The sequence below is a fragment of the Nesoenas mayeri genome (assembly GCF_963082525.1).
Source record: "Nesoenas mayeri genome assembly, chromosome: 2".
Lineage (NCBI taxonomy): Eukaryota > Metazoa > Chordata > Aves > Columbiformes > Columbidae > Nesoenas > Nesoenas mayeri.
Window position 1 is genome coordinate 9,972,133 of NC_137543.1, and position 14,690 is coordinate 9,986,822.

Here is a 14,690-nt window from a genome sequence, read left to right on the forward strand (position 1 = left end):
AAACATTGCACATGCTCAGCAGAACTAATCAGGACTGAACTACAACCAGATCAAGTCTTAGGCATCTAATTTTGGGCATAGTATAGACATAGTTTAGGAACTATAAAGGCTGAGATTACATTTCTAGGGAAAAATGGCAAATTCCTCTAACTTCAGCAATTATTCAGTCTTATCATTTCTGTTTCACCTAAGTGATGCATTTCACAAAATTTACTAAGGAGGTAAGGCACAAACTGTTTGCCATACTACTTCCTCCACCAAAATTATTAGACCTCCATTATTTCCATTGTATGGAATACAGAGAAAAAAGGGAATAAAGTGGAATTCAGCTCCTTCAGTCCTTCACAAAAATACTGAAATGGATTCAAAAGTGCAAAGAATCTCAAAAAAAAAAAAGTTAATTAGATCATAATATTTTCTCCAGAGTTTATATTAGGGATGGTCTAAAGTTAACAAAACATGGGCTGAAAAGAGAAACCACAGTGAAAGGACAACTGTCACTTCTATTAAGAGGCAAACTGCTTTTCTAACAAAGTGCTCCTGTGGAGCAATAGTAAGAGCAGAACTTGGGCAACCAATTTCCAGTCCTACTGAAAAGCCGATCAGCTAGAAATGCAACTTACTTATATAGGAACACTGTCAACATTTTCAGTTTTTGATACTTTCTCTCCACAATAGTGACGGTGTTGATAAAGGAGTCTTTAACACTATGTTTAAAATATAAGTTCTCAAGAAGTACCAGGTTTTTCTTATATCCTGGTGACTAAAACAGGCCACTAAAACAAAAGGTGTCAGTCTCAATTTGCTCCTTCATTTCTCTAATCCTACTTCTCTGGCTGTGGTGATGCGTACTGCTTGTCCAGATCTAAATATCTCAGGATAAATGAGATGCTAAATGAGAAAAACTCTGATTTTCTACATTATTACTGCAACTACTTCAGCCAGATTTAAACCTCACATCAGAATGCACAGACAGCCCAACCTCTTGTTGGCTCATCTGTACATTTCAGAAACGACAAAAACAAACCAACCAAACAAAAAACAACTAAATCCAACAACAACAATGACACCTTAATCTCAAACTTCAGATTTTCATTTGCCATCCTACTAAGAAAAATCTTTTTCAAGATACGATAACTCCATGGGACTTTTTTCAGAGGAGCAACAATATCAACTCCCTTTTCCCTCTCAAGTAGAACAACAATCCAACAAGAACAGTGAAGCTGATGATATATTGTATCAAAACAGAAAGTAAAGCTCATAGGTCACAACCTGAACCCCATCATCAGCATTCTGGTTTAACTTTGACCAAGGCTTCAACAAAGTAAGCCTGCCAAGAGATGGTTTTCCTAAGCCCTGCCTCCGATGATCCTTTCTTCTTAAGTCCACATGCTGCTAAATTTAGGAATTTCATTATGAAATTTCTTACTAGTGTTTTCATCTTCAAGTGCTTCCATTCCAGACTTCTGTCTAACTAGACACCAAGTTGCCAGAATAAGCAGGAAGAGCAGAAGGATGGGAAAACACCAGGAAAGCCAGAGGACAAAGTTCACTTTGTGGTAATCAAACATGAGTTTGTGCACAAGCGCTGAAGCTGACGCAGTCAAACAGAAGACAAAGTCGATGGTGCTCTTTCTCACCATAGCTGGAAAATTCACGTTTATCACATGCCAGCCAGATAATAACACAAAAACATGGTTACTTTACAAAATTCAGGGACTATCAGCCAAAAGACAAAATCTATAATGCAAATACACTGTTGTGATTATGGTGCTACCCTATCGCAGTTCCATTGCTATATTTATATTATCATTATTATGGCTGGTGGCTGTCACTGGTCATCCATTAGCAAAGTCACCATTCCAAGCACTGTGTGGAGAAAACAATAGAAGGGATAAACTGGCACAACACAGTTCACTGTCCTGGAAAGAGAAAACCAAGTAAGAGGGGGAATAAAAATACAGAGTATAGTTTAGAGACAAATACATAAAGAATGAAGAAAGTTTTATGGAAAATCCAGCAAGCCAAGAATCAAGATGTTAATATGCATGGAGGGGGGGAAGAGTAAAGCTAGCATCAGTTAATAAAAGAAGATCTGCAAAATATTAAGTCTCACTAGGGATCGCTCAGGAGAGGAAATGCAGCGTCAGTTATTTCTTGGTTAATTTATCTTTGATAAATACAAATTTCTGCTATCAAAATGTCAAAATGTCATCATCAAAATGCCATTATCAGCTCTAAATCAAAGACCATTACACTGGTTTTGAAGAGTTAAGTCTTCTAGTAATCATATCATCACACAATGGCTTTATTCTAATAATTTCTGTTTCTTCAATGCATGTTAAGACAGTGGTTGCAAGATTAATAGAGCCAAAACCTGCATTCAACTCCAGTCTTCAGAGATGGAAGATTTAGCAAATCTCTGAACCAACCAAGCTATATAGGATTGGTTATAAGGCAACCCAAAAATAACTTTGTATGGATTTAGCAACAAGCTATCACCCTCAATATCCACTAGGTTTAGTCACAATGTGCCACAAATCCGTATAAACAATAATATTTCACAATACTGATCCCACAGTGGAAAAAAAGCAGAGCTTACGTATTGCGGAATTCACTGTTGCAAATTTTACATGGCGCAGGATCATTTTTCTGGTGTTACAGTTTTTGTACTTTTACTGAAAATAATCCATTTCATAAATGGAAAAATTATAGAAATATCTCAAAGGCAAGTATGCATTTCCTCCTAATAAAAGATAAAATGGCAACTTAATCCACCTTTTTAAAGAATTCTAGTAACAACACATACTATGGCTAATATTTATGTTTATTCTGTAGAAAGAAGGTAAGTATGAAGATGAAGATACATCTCCATACACATATGTATGAAGATACATCTCCTACACATTCCACTGCAAAGCTACAAGGGGGCGTCATGAAGAAGTAATAGAAATGGAAATACAAATATCGCTCTTTACAGTATCGAAGTGTAATGATGCTTAAGGCCCAAAGAACCTTCCAGACAGGTTAATTCTTCCCATTCACCCCCAGCAAGTGCTCCACACTAAGGGATCAGAATGAATTTTGTAGACAAACAGATTTGCCAACATTTGTCCAGCACAAACCAGAATATGCTCTGAAAAAACTGAAGAAAAAGTCTTTACTTTTCACTGAAAAAATAAAAAAAACTACCACACTCCATTTCAATAGCGTTCTTTTTGTGGGAAGAAATAATAACTTGCAATTTTCGGGTGTGTTCTTTTCGTATCATGCTAGAAATAGTACTTAATAATCCCAATAAGTCTCAGCCAGATTTCAGAGGCTTCTGTTATTATTTTTGGAAGAGAGAACAGGAAAACTATTGTTACCTGGTGGTATCTGCCCAGTTTACATATTGTATGCTCTCCATTCCCAGGTTCCAGTGATTCCAAGGCATAAAAGTTATGCAACATTTTTGTAAAGCTGCAAAATTTAATATGGCTTGCAAAACTTACACTATGAAGCACTGGTCAGACAACAATAACACTCCAATGTTCATTAAGGACAATTAATGGGAAAGTTGCAGTTTTCATTTCTTGTCAGCACAGAAAAAAACTTAAAAGTACCATTTTCTTCAATGCACTCAAAAGATTAATGGCCACGCTCAGTATTTTTCATTTTTACGCCAAGTTATTTCGAATCACAAAAAAAAAAGGATGCAATAACATTAGTAAATTTGCCCAAGTTTGTACCCAGAGACATCATTCCTACCTTCACCATGATATAAAAAGTCTCTATTGTACTCTCCATTCTGTCTTTGACACAAATAGTCTTCTGGTATCTGAAAAATCCGCAAACCCCTATTTCTAACTATCCACTTTTTATTATATGTATTGCACTACATCAATAAAAAGCAGAGTCTTCACAGTCTTTTCAAATACCCAGCCATCAGGTAACCCAGTCAACCAAAACCCAAAGTAAGGACTGTACAAAATAAGATTTCCCAAAGCCTTACAGGTAAAAAGTTTCTTCTATATTGAAAAAAAATTAGAGATCCATCCAGATAATCAAATATACCAAGGAGAAGTGCTGTTGTTCTGACAAATAGCCTATTTTAGTGAGCTGTTTCCATTCCAGAACTGCAACAAGGGCCATGGATCTGTACTTCCTTCATTACTTAACTTGGAGTTTAAATGAACCAAATGAATAACGACTACAGTCTCCAAAAAATAAGTTTGGGGGTTTTGTTGTTGTTGTTTTGTTTCCTTTTTTGTTGTTGTTTGGTTTTTTTGGTTTTGTTTTTCAAAGCAATACCTGGCACTTATGGGAGAACCAGCAGAAAGCTACAGCCACAAAAGAAATCAGAAAAAAAGGAAAAAATGCATCTTTAAATACATCAGTTTTAGTTCCCACAGGCAGGGCACGGTGTTAACAGCTTAAAAACCACTCTCACATGTGGGCATGTACTTGCAGAAATGTGCACTTTTACTTCTGTTTGTTTAGTCTGTGAGAGGCACAGGGTGCGCGTGCACACACATCCGTTCTTGTAGGAGATCACAGGATAACTGAAATTGGAAGGGACCTTGGAAAGTCTCCAGTCCAATCTCCTGCTCAACCAGGGTCAGCTATGGGATCCGACCAGGTTTTCCAGAGTTTTATCCAGCCCAGTGTTGAAAACGTCCAGTGTTGGAGAATTCACAAGCTCTTTGGGAAACCTGGCCCAGCATTTGACTGTCCCATGGGAACACGATTCTCCTTGTTCTCAGCCTGAATCTCTCTTGTTTCAACTTGTGCCTGTTGTCTCTTGTCCTCCAACCACACGCCACTGCTCCAACCACATACTACTTGGCTTGGTCTTCTTGATGACATCTCTGTAGGCATCGAACGCTGCTGGTGGGTCTCTTGAAGCTTCTCTAAGCCAAACAAGTCATTTCCTCGCCCTCTCGTCATAACTCATATAGTCCAGGCCCCTGATCATCTTGTATATATTTAATAATTTTCTATTATCAGTCAATCCCATCTCATTTACTATCTGCTGACAGACAAATCGCATTGGTTTTGATTAGAGCTGTGTTTCATAGTTTGCTTTAGTGCATTTACATGTAACAAGTGGTACAAATTCATTATGTAGGATGACTTCCCCTGTACACTGTTGTCCTTGATAAAGAAGAAATTGTAGTTATCTCCACAATAAAGCAAAAATAAACACAATCACTGACAGCCTGTCTTCTGCTCGGTAATTGTACACGGCAAATTATACCAGTGACCCAAACACTGCCTGCAAAAACTTCCTCACTTAAGAGTACGGGGTTTTTAAGCAATAAATAGCCATTGTACTCAATATCCTCTCCAAAGTTCACAGACTTCAAACAGATCATCATATTCCAGAAGATTACCTTCAGCACCTACTACACAGATGAAAATTTAAAATCTGCAGAAGTGCCTCAGAAAGCAAAAACATACTTTATTTGCTCCCATTCTCTAGAAGCCTTTCTTGATTAATATTTTAACTGATCACGAACACTGGGTCAACAAATGACAGCAGGTTTTCAGAAAAATGGAGGAAAAAATTAAAACCCTTTCCAAGGCTATTTTTCAGCAAGTGTTCTCAATTTGTTGCTTGTGGAAAGATTGAGCTAAGCAGCACTACTACTCTTCAATTTTGGTTTTGTTAAAAAATACAAGAGATTTCATGTAAGTTCAGCACTTTATTTTCTTTGAAGTATATATTTCTGCATGCAGATGAAGAATGCATACAGCTTATATAAAGAAAGAATGAAAAAAAATCTACCACTTCCTTATGCAACAAAAAGCTAAGAAAAAAAAATTAACATGGACTATTATTTCAGCCCATGTCACTCTAATAATAACATGACTGTGGCTTTCTCTAACAAGCTTTTTGGTTATGTGTATGAATATTATTTCATTTGAAATAGAGTCCTGCTTCCAGTGTTACTGTAACTGCAAAATGTTAATACTAACTTTCTGCTCCTGTATATGGCACCTCAAAAGTTCACATGCATGTAAACTTGGCCTGTTCTACGTGGTGGTCCAGATGATGAATCAATTCCTAGAAAGTTCAGGATAAATTCTCTTTTGCCGGCAAATGCCAAGCAACTCAGCCCTGGAGCTTGTGCCATGGCCCATGCCTGACTAAGCCAAACCTCCAGAACTGACCTGCGACCCTTCCCTGTGAAAAGGCTGGGGAGATCCGATACGAACCGTAACCTGGATATCCAGTGATTTTATTGGACACAATTAAGCTGAAGCTATTTTTACATATTAACTTTTGTCATCTAGTAACATTAACTGATTATCTCTAGTCATAGAAGATGCTGTAAAAAGTTCTACTAAAATTATTTTGTTTTTATAGCACTATTCAGACAGTTTCAAGATCTTGGCATTCAGTTATGGAGTCAGTATGTTAAAAACCCACTCTACAGCAACAGGTAAGAACAGGAATTGTTCTGCAAACCATATTTTCCCTTAGAGACCGTTTATTAAAACAAACACTTCTGCTATAACTAAAATCAAAGCTTTACAAGAAAGCAACAGAAAAGCAGGTACAGGCCTCTGTATTTCCCAGCCCAAATTAATCAGAGAGCAACTAAGAAAAACTTTCTGGACAGAAGCACCAACTTCCTCTGTCATCTACTTTAACAAAACCAGGGATTTTTTAAATGATAATAGCATAGCCAGCATACATCATAAAATTAGCCCACTCACATTAATAACGTTTTGACTAACAATTCTCCTTTCACAATACAAATGCTGTGTAGCATGGTCCTTATACCCACAAATTTCCTTTTTATACTTTTGACTCTTACAATGACAATGTGCTGCAGAGACACAATTTTAGGCCCTTATTTCCTCCAAGTGTTCGATGCAAACACAATTGTACTTACCTGTTCCACGAACTCCAATTAAGGATGTTTTCTTGTTTGAAAACCAGCTTTGTGAACCTATGAAGCATGGTAACTGAATGCAAAATAAACTCGCACATCTTGTAACTAAAACAAAGTAAGTCTTTTGTCATAGCAGTTTGCCACATTGACACACCGATCCCCTCACATATGACACCATATTCCACACTACTATGGAAATGCTCTTCACTTAGTATGGCTACAAGAGCAACTAAAAGCAAACACATAAAAAGCTGCAGAAAAGTTCAGTTTGATTCCTGAAGAGAATATTTTCCTAAAAGCTAATAGTTTCAATAGACTTATTATGTGGAAATTCATAAAGTTCACATGTGAAACAGTCAGCTAATAGGTGCACTCAGTTTTATAATTAGACATCAAAACATACGAAAATATTTTTACTCTTAGCAAATACTGCACAATCTCTTCCATACCATTTTTGTAAATAGTCCAGTGCCTCCAAACGAGCACCAATCTCAAAAGTGATTCCAGGACGATTTGGAGGCTTTTTGCTCATCTTGATATTTTCTTTATCACTACCTGTGGAAGGAAAGAAAAAAAAACCAAAAGTCATATTAAAACACATAGCGTTGTCTAAAACTTGTCACTGGCAGCAAATATATTCCAGAGGGTAATAAAAAATGGAAAGTCAGGATAGAAATTTCACATCAACTACTTAGTTTACAGAAGTATGGTCAAGACCCAAATAAGCTGCTAAATATATATTAAAAAAAATAATGTATTTTCAGTCAGATTTCTCCCACTTCTTAAAAAACAAAACAAAAAAAAAAAACAGTCATCAACCTTAATTAAAAATATAATAATAATTTTTAAAAAATCTGGTTCTCATCTGTGGAACTGTACCACACTGTATTTCCTTGACAACCTTTTGGAGTATAACTTTAAGAGCTACTCAGAGTCAATGTGTGTTCTCTCCTTTAGCAGGAAAAAGGTCAAAAACCAAGAAAAACTTACCTTACCAAGAATGGAAACTGAAACATAAACATAGCCTAAAGAGCAAGTTGGATGCAATTAGCAAAAACAAAGGCTGAAAAAGGCTTTTTTTGGTTTTCTATGCACTCATCCATAGCACTAAGTTTCATTTGCAAGTGCCTTTTGATCGGTTTATTTCTGACAACTCAGTCACGATTTTAAAAATCACTTTTCTGTCCGACTGCTGCCGCTATTACCGTGACTTTTTGCTGTGCTACCGAAACACGGAGCGGTTCGCCGGTGGGGCCGCAGCCTCCCCGGTCCGGACTGCGAGCGGAGCGGCAGCCGCACCCCAGTTCTGAAGCGGGGCTCCCCTGCCAGCGCCGGCAGCGCGATCCGGGGTGGCCGCCCCTGAGCACACAAAGGGTCCTGCCCAGCCGGGCCCGGAGTGCTGCACGGCCCCCGGGGGCTCAGCGTTCCCGCAGGCCCGAGGGAGGACGCGAGTGGCCGCGGCCCGACAGACCAAGGCCCGGCGCAGGGAGGCCCGCGGGCGCCGCCCCGCCGGGCCCGGCCGCTGTGAGGGGGTCGGCGGAGCCCCGCGCCGCGCCGGGCCTGCCCGGAGGGGCCGTCGCCCGGGGCCGCCCGCCCTGCCCTACCCTACCCTACCCTGCCCTCCCCGCGCTCCTTACCGCCTACCTCCGACTCGCAAGGCAGCGGCGGGGCCCGGTGGCAGCCCGCAGCCCCGGCGCGGAGGGTCCGGCGCGGCGGCCGCTCTCACAGCCCCGTCCCCGTCCCCATCCTCCTCCTCCTCCCCGCGCCCCGCCGCCGCGTCACCAGCCCGCGACGCGCCCGCCCGGCGCGGCCCAGCGCCGCCATGACACCGCCCCCGGCACGTGACTGCGGAGCCGCCGCCGCGTGACGCGGGTGTGTGGGAGGGGGAGAGACAGACACAAAGAGAGGCGGCTGCGCGCATGCGCGGCGAGGGGGGGGGGCGGGGATGGGTTGATTGACAGCGCCGGTCAGCCCGGCCCTGCCCGCGATCGTGGGCACGGCAGGTGACGCCGCAGGGGTGACGCCGTCGCCGAGCGGCGCTGCCGCAACGTCACGGGCTGTGCTGCTGCCGTCACACACCGGCGGACTCTGCCCTGAAAACGGGCGGGGGCAGGCACCTAGCTGAGCGCTGAGGTGGCCACGGCCCGCGGCCGGACAGCGGTCGCGTCACATCAAACACGTTGGGTTGGAAGGGACATTCAGAGGTCATCCAGTCCAACCCCCTGCAATAAACAGGGACATCTTCACCCAGATCAGGCTGCTCAGAGCCCCGTCCAGTCTGGCCTTAAATGTCTCCAGGCATCCACCACCTCTCTAGGCAACCTTGTCCAGTGTTTCACCACCCTCATTGTAAAAAATTTCTTCCTCATGTCCAGCCTGAATCTCCCCTCTCTTAGTTTAAAACCATCACCCTTTATCCTATTGCAACAGGCCTTTCTTATCACAGAATCGCAGAATGGTTGGGGTTGGAAGGGACCTCTGGAGATCATCCAGTCCAACCCAGCTGCTAAAGCAGGTTCACCAGAGCAGATCACACAGGGATATGTCCAGGTGGGTTTGAATGTCTCCAGAGGAGACTCCACAGCCTCTCTGGGCAGCCTGTTCTAGTGCTCTAGTACCCTCAAAGTAAAGAAGTTTCTCCTCATATTCAGATAGAACCTTCTGTGCTTCAGTCTGTACCCATTGCCCCTCATGCTATTGTTGGGCACCTCTGAAAGGAGTCTGGTCCATTCTCGGCATCCACCCTTGAGATATTTATAAACATTCACGGGATCCCCTCTCAGCTTCTCTTCTCCAGGCTGAACAGACCCAGCTCTCTCAGCCTGTCCTCACAGCAGAGCTGTTCCATCCCTCTGATTATTTTTGTGGTCTCCTCTGGACCTTCTCCAACAGGTCCATGGCTTTCCCATACTGAAGGAAACGCAGACTGAGTTTCCCTCCCTTCTTTACCGTGAAATGAGCTTTATGTTCCCCCAGGGAGTTTTCACATTTTCGTTCTTCCCAGTTTCTCCCCCATCCTACTGAGGGCAGGGGTGAGCGAGCAGCAGGGTGGGCGCTGGGTGGCTGGTGGGGCCAACCCACTGCTGTCCCTTTAGCACCCAGCCTGGGACATCACTTACTGACAGGACCCAGTCAGGGTGCACTGGGCTGGATTTGTAGCCGTTGCAGCTGTTTAGCTGCTACTTCCTGCTGCTGTTCCCAATGTTGACTTATTTGCTCCCTTTCTTGCTGCACATTAAATTCCAGAGCTTCTTAAAGGCTGCTGTCAGCTTTTGGTGATTGCTGTGCTACTTATCACAGTGTTTTGCTTCATCTGGGAGACCTATGGTAAAACACTGGCCTTGAGCCAACTCTGTCATTTGGCCCCTGCATTATTGCCATTCCTGTACTCATGGAGACCTCCCTCCCTTCTCCACCAGGATAGGTGTTTCCAACCTTGTTGTAACAGCACAGTCAGCATCATCATATCCCCATGGATGTGATCAGTAAGGTAACAGTCAAGTTTCCACCAGCTAACAAAAAAGAGATGCTTTTCTAGGTTTCTGGAGACTGCACAGTCTGGGTCACAGTTGGCTTGTGAATCCTCTCCATTGCATGACCTGAAAAAAGACCTTTTTCAAGTGTGGCCCTAAAGAGCAACAGGACAGACAGGAGGTAGTTTCTGTGGTAGCCCTTGAGTCCATACAGACAGGACCAGCTGCAAAAAACATGGTCTACAACACAGCTGGAGAGCATGGCCTCACCTGGAGCCTGTGGCAGAAAGCGTCTGGAGACACACGAGGTCAAAGTCTGAGGTTCTGGAGCTGGGGACATAAAGGGTCTGAGCTGCCTTTGCTGCACCAGATGTTCATAGGAGGGGTCCCCTCGACACCTCATGCAGCCGATGCTGCGTGGAGTGAGTGGGTACCGTTGATGACACAACAAGCTCCAATGGGGAACCCCAACAAGCCCACATGTTCTGGAAAAAGGACAGTTTGGCCAGGAGGCAGAGATTTCAGAGCATCATTTGAGGAGGTGGATCAGGCCCAAGAGTATAATAAATTAGTAGAAAGTGAAAGGTGATACACTCAGTTTACCTGGATCTTGTTGTGTTCTGCAAAACCATCAGATGTGGAAAGCTGCTGTGTGGAGTGCAAGTCATGGACCAAATTAATTGATTAGATTTACATGAACATTTGAAGAATGTTCCACAGACTCAGGGAATGATATCTGTGTGTATGTCAAAGGAGAAGGAGAGAGCTGATTATTGACGGAGATGTACTGGAGAATGTGGGACTGGAGTATGGTGCAAATGGTCTGGAATAAGGGGTGGGGATTGTACTGGATCTGGCTGGGATGAAGTTAACTTCCTTCATAGCCGCCCGTATGGTGCCATGTTTTGGATTTGTGGCTAAAGCAGCATTGATAAGACACCAGTGTTTTGCCTGTTGCTGAACAGTGCTTGCACAGCATCGAGGCTTGCTTTGTTTTTCCATTCTGCCGCCCAGTAAGTAGACTGGGGGTGAGCAAGAATCTGGGAGGGGACACAGCCAAGACAGTTGATCCAAATTGGCCAAAGGAATATTCCATGCCATACAACATCAACTTTAGCAATAAAACCTGGGACAGAGGAAAAAGAATGATGGTACTTTTGTCTGCTGGTGGGAGGTGGTACATGATTGCCTTTGCATTGCTTAGGGGGTTTTGGGTTGGGATGTTTGCTTTAGGGTCCTTTTTTTTTCTTTCCTTCACTTATTAAACTATCCTTATCTGGATCTACAAACAATCTCACTTTTTTTCTTCCTATTCTTTCCCTCATCCCACTGCAGGGGGAGTGAGCAAGTGGCTGTGTGGGTGTTCGGCTGCTGTCTGAGGTCAACCCAGCTGCTTCGGTTAGTCCCTGCCAAGCTGCCTCCCACTTGAAGGGTCTTTATAGGGAGACTGTGCAATGGGATATTTTAGAGTATTTGCTGTAAGATTTTTTTATTTCTCCTTTGATTTTTCCCTGTTCCCATTTTCTGGGTAATGGTGGCAAGCAGGAGAGACTGAAGGAGGAAGGAGGCTTGAAGAAAAACAAAACAAAATCAAACAAACAAACCAAACAAAAACAAACAAGCAAACAAAACAAAACAAAACAAAAACACCAAACCTTTTTTTCTCTCATTAGTAAAGAAACTGTCATTACATTCATCTGAATTCTTCTTACTACCCTGAGAGTCATTCTGATACAGGCTTTTGTTTAGGGGATTTGTTGCAGGATGGTGAGGGTGATAGCATTAGCAATGAGACCTCTGTGAGTGGCAATGAACGTGCAGTGTCAGGATGCTGTTATAGAAGTGAAGGTGCTTCTGTCCAAGGAGAGGGAGATGGGGGAAAGATAAAGGAGGTAGCAGGGGTGGGGCAGGGTACATATGGGTGATTGAGTCATGCTCTCTTGACTGCTGGAGGCACTCTGGGTCATGCTGTGATACGAGAAGGGCTCAGAGCAGCGTGTGGCACCTTGGGCATCACCTCACTGTAAGGAGAGGGAAGCAGAAGCGACACAGACTGCAGAGGTGAAGCAAAACCCAGGTGTTTGGTAACATGGGCTAAAAGCTCATCTGTACATCCTCAAAGGAGCACAAAGAGACAATGGCAGGAGAGAAAGGCCAAATAACCCCCTGTCCCAGTTGTTCCCAGGCCCATCCCAGGAGCCAGCAGCCCATGAAAGTCCATTTCCTCAAGCCCAGAGGAACACAGGGACACAATGCAGGTGGGAACCCAAAATGAGGTCTCAAGAGAAAGGGACACCCCAACACAGGGTGCCACATGTGACTACTACCACTCTGCGTTTGGAACAGCAGAAGTCTGCTTGTGGTCCAGCAGCACAGGGCAACATTTCACAGAATCACAGAATGGCTGGGGTTGGAAGGGACCTCTGGAGATCATCCAGTCCAACCCACCTGCTAAAGCAGGTTCATCGGAGCAGATCACATAGGAAGGTATCCAGGCAGGTTTGAATGTCTCCAGAGGAGACTCCACAACCCCTCTGGGCAGCCTGTTGTAGTGCTCTAGTACCCTCAGAGTAAAGACATTTCTCCTCATATTCAGATGGAACCTCTCGTGCTTCAGTCTGTGCCCGTTGCCCCTCATGCTATTTGTTGGGCACCACTGAAAGGAGTCTGGTCCCATCCTCTTGGCATCTACCCTTGAGATATTTCTAAATATTGATGAGATCCCCTCTCAGCTTCTCTTCTCCAGGCTGAACAGACCCGGCTCTCTCAGTCTCTCCTCAAAAGAAAGATGCTCCAGACCCTTCATCATCTTTGTAGCCCGCTGATGGACTCCCTGCAGTAATTCCTTGTCCTTCTTAAACTGGGGAGCCCAGAACTGGACACAGGACTCCAGATGTGGCCTCACCAGGGCATGGTAGAAGGGGAGGAACAACCTCACTTGACCTGCTCGTCACACTCTTCTTAATGCACCCCAGGATAGTGTTGGCTTTCTTGGCCACAAGAGCACATTGTTGACTCATGATCAACCTGTTGTTGACCAGAACTCCCAGGTCCTTCTCCACGATGCTGTTTCATTGTGCTGTTATCTGAAAAGAGAAAATCGAGGAGCTCCAGCCAGTGTCCCCGTGTCTTTGCTGCCATTTCAGTCATGTCCACCCCTGTCCTGCCGTACCCCTGAGGGCACCCGCAGCCCTCACTGGTCCTGACCTGTCTACTCCGCTGCCTCCTCCACCCTGCCCACGGCCCAGGACCCCACTTCACCTACTATATTCTACCATAAAGCCAGTGAAGGACAATTTTGGCCAAGACCTTTTTTTATTCTTTTAGCACAGAAACATCTCTGATATTTAGTTGCATCTCCTACGAAAACACGGCTGTGTTGCATGTCTGTCTTCCCTTTTCCCTTTATCCACTTGTAAAACTTACACCTGACTTTGGGCTTGACAGAGAGATAGAAGTCTCATCACATCCCAACCTATTTTTTTTAAATGCTCAGCTAGGTGGGGAAGAGAAACTGCATTGACCACTCCATGCTAGAATGGCTCAGTGCTTACTCTACTTCAGACACCAGACCACCAAGGCAAAGAGATACAGGAGAGGAGATTTCATTCCTTCTGCCCCTCAGAAAATTTGGTGGTTAGTCTTGTCATAAAGCATGTCTTTAGCTTTGTGACTATTATACAGACCATAAATTGCAGACCAAACTGGATAGGAGATTTTATCTTGCCAGTTGGTGACTCATGAAGACTTGGAGGTGGAAGAGAAGATTTCATAATCAGCTGAGCATGAGCTCATGGTGTGCTGTTGATGCTGAAAAGACTAATGCAGTCTTTGCAAAGCACACGCACATGGAAAGACTGAGTAGGAGTAGAGAGGTGACATTATCTCTGCACTTGGCACCAATATGTTGTTACTAAAATAACGTACTGTTCAGAAAAGCCATCCAAAAACTGGAATGGTTCAGGAAAGATCTGGGAGAATGATCAAGCACCTGGGAAAAAAGATATTATGGTGAGAGACCCAGACATCAGTTTGTTTATTTGGCCATTTATTTTTCCATGTGGGCGATTGGATTAGTCCATAAACTAATTTAAATGTCAGATATTGCTATCATGAGGTGACAGTCAATGAAATAAAACCTCGTCTTTGTTTTTACCCATATTATATGGGAAGACACATTTAAAGTGACTGCTGGTGTTTGTATTTAAAAGGTGCCTGCATGGCCTCAGCCCAGCAAATCCACAGCAACACCTCTGTCCCGCTCTGCCCAAATGTGTAGGTGGTTTGGTCACAGCCTGGCTCTGCTCTGTCATCATTTGTCCTTTTCTGCCAC

At 43.5% G+C, this 14,690-nt stretch overlaps 1 protein-coding gene across 1 annotated transcript in view; it reads right to left on the minus strand.

Annotated features, from left to right (window-relative positions):
* PHF20L1 (PHD finger protein 20 like 1) overlaps window positions 1–8,655 on the minus strand; it is a 57,247-nt gene extending 48,592 nt beyond the window's left edge. Inside the window, exons 1-2 of the mRNA XM_080339626.1 lie at window positions 8,529–8,655; window positions 7,334–7,439 (exon numbers count right to left, since the gene is read on the minus strand). Coding sequence (XP_080195752.1) covers window positions 7,334–7,416 — 83 coding nt within the window. The 5' untranslated portion in view covers window positions 7,417–7,439; window positions 8,529–8,655. The remainder of the gene's footprint in view (window positions 1–7,333; window positions 7,440–8,528) is intronic.
* Between the last annotated feature and the right edge of the window lie 6,035 nt (window positions 8,656–14,690).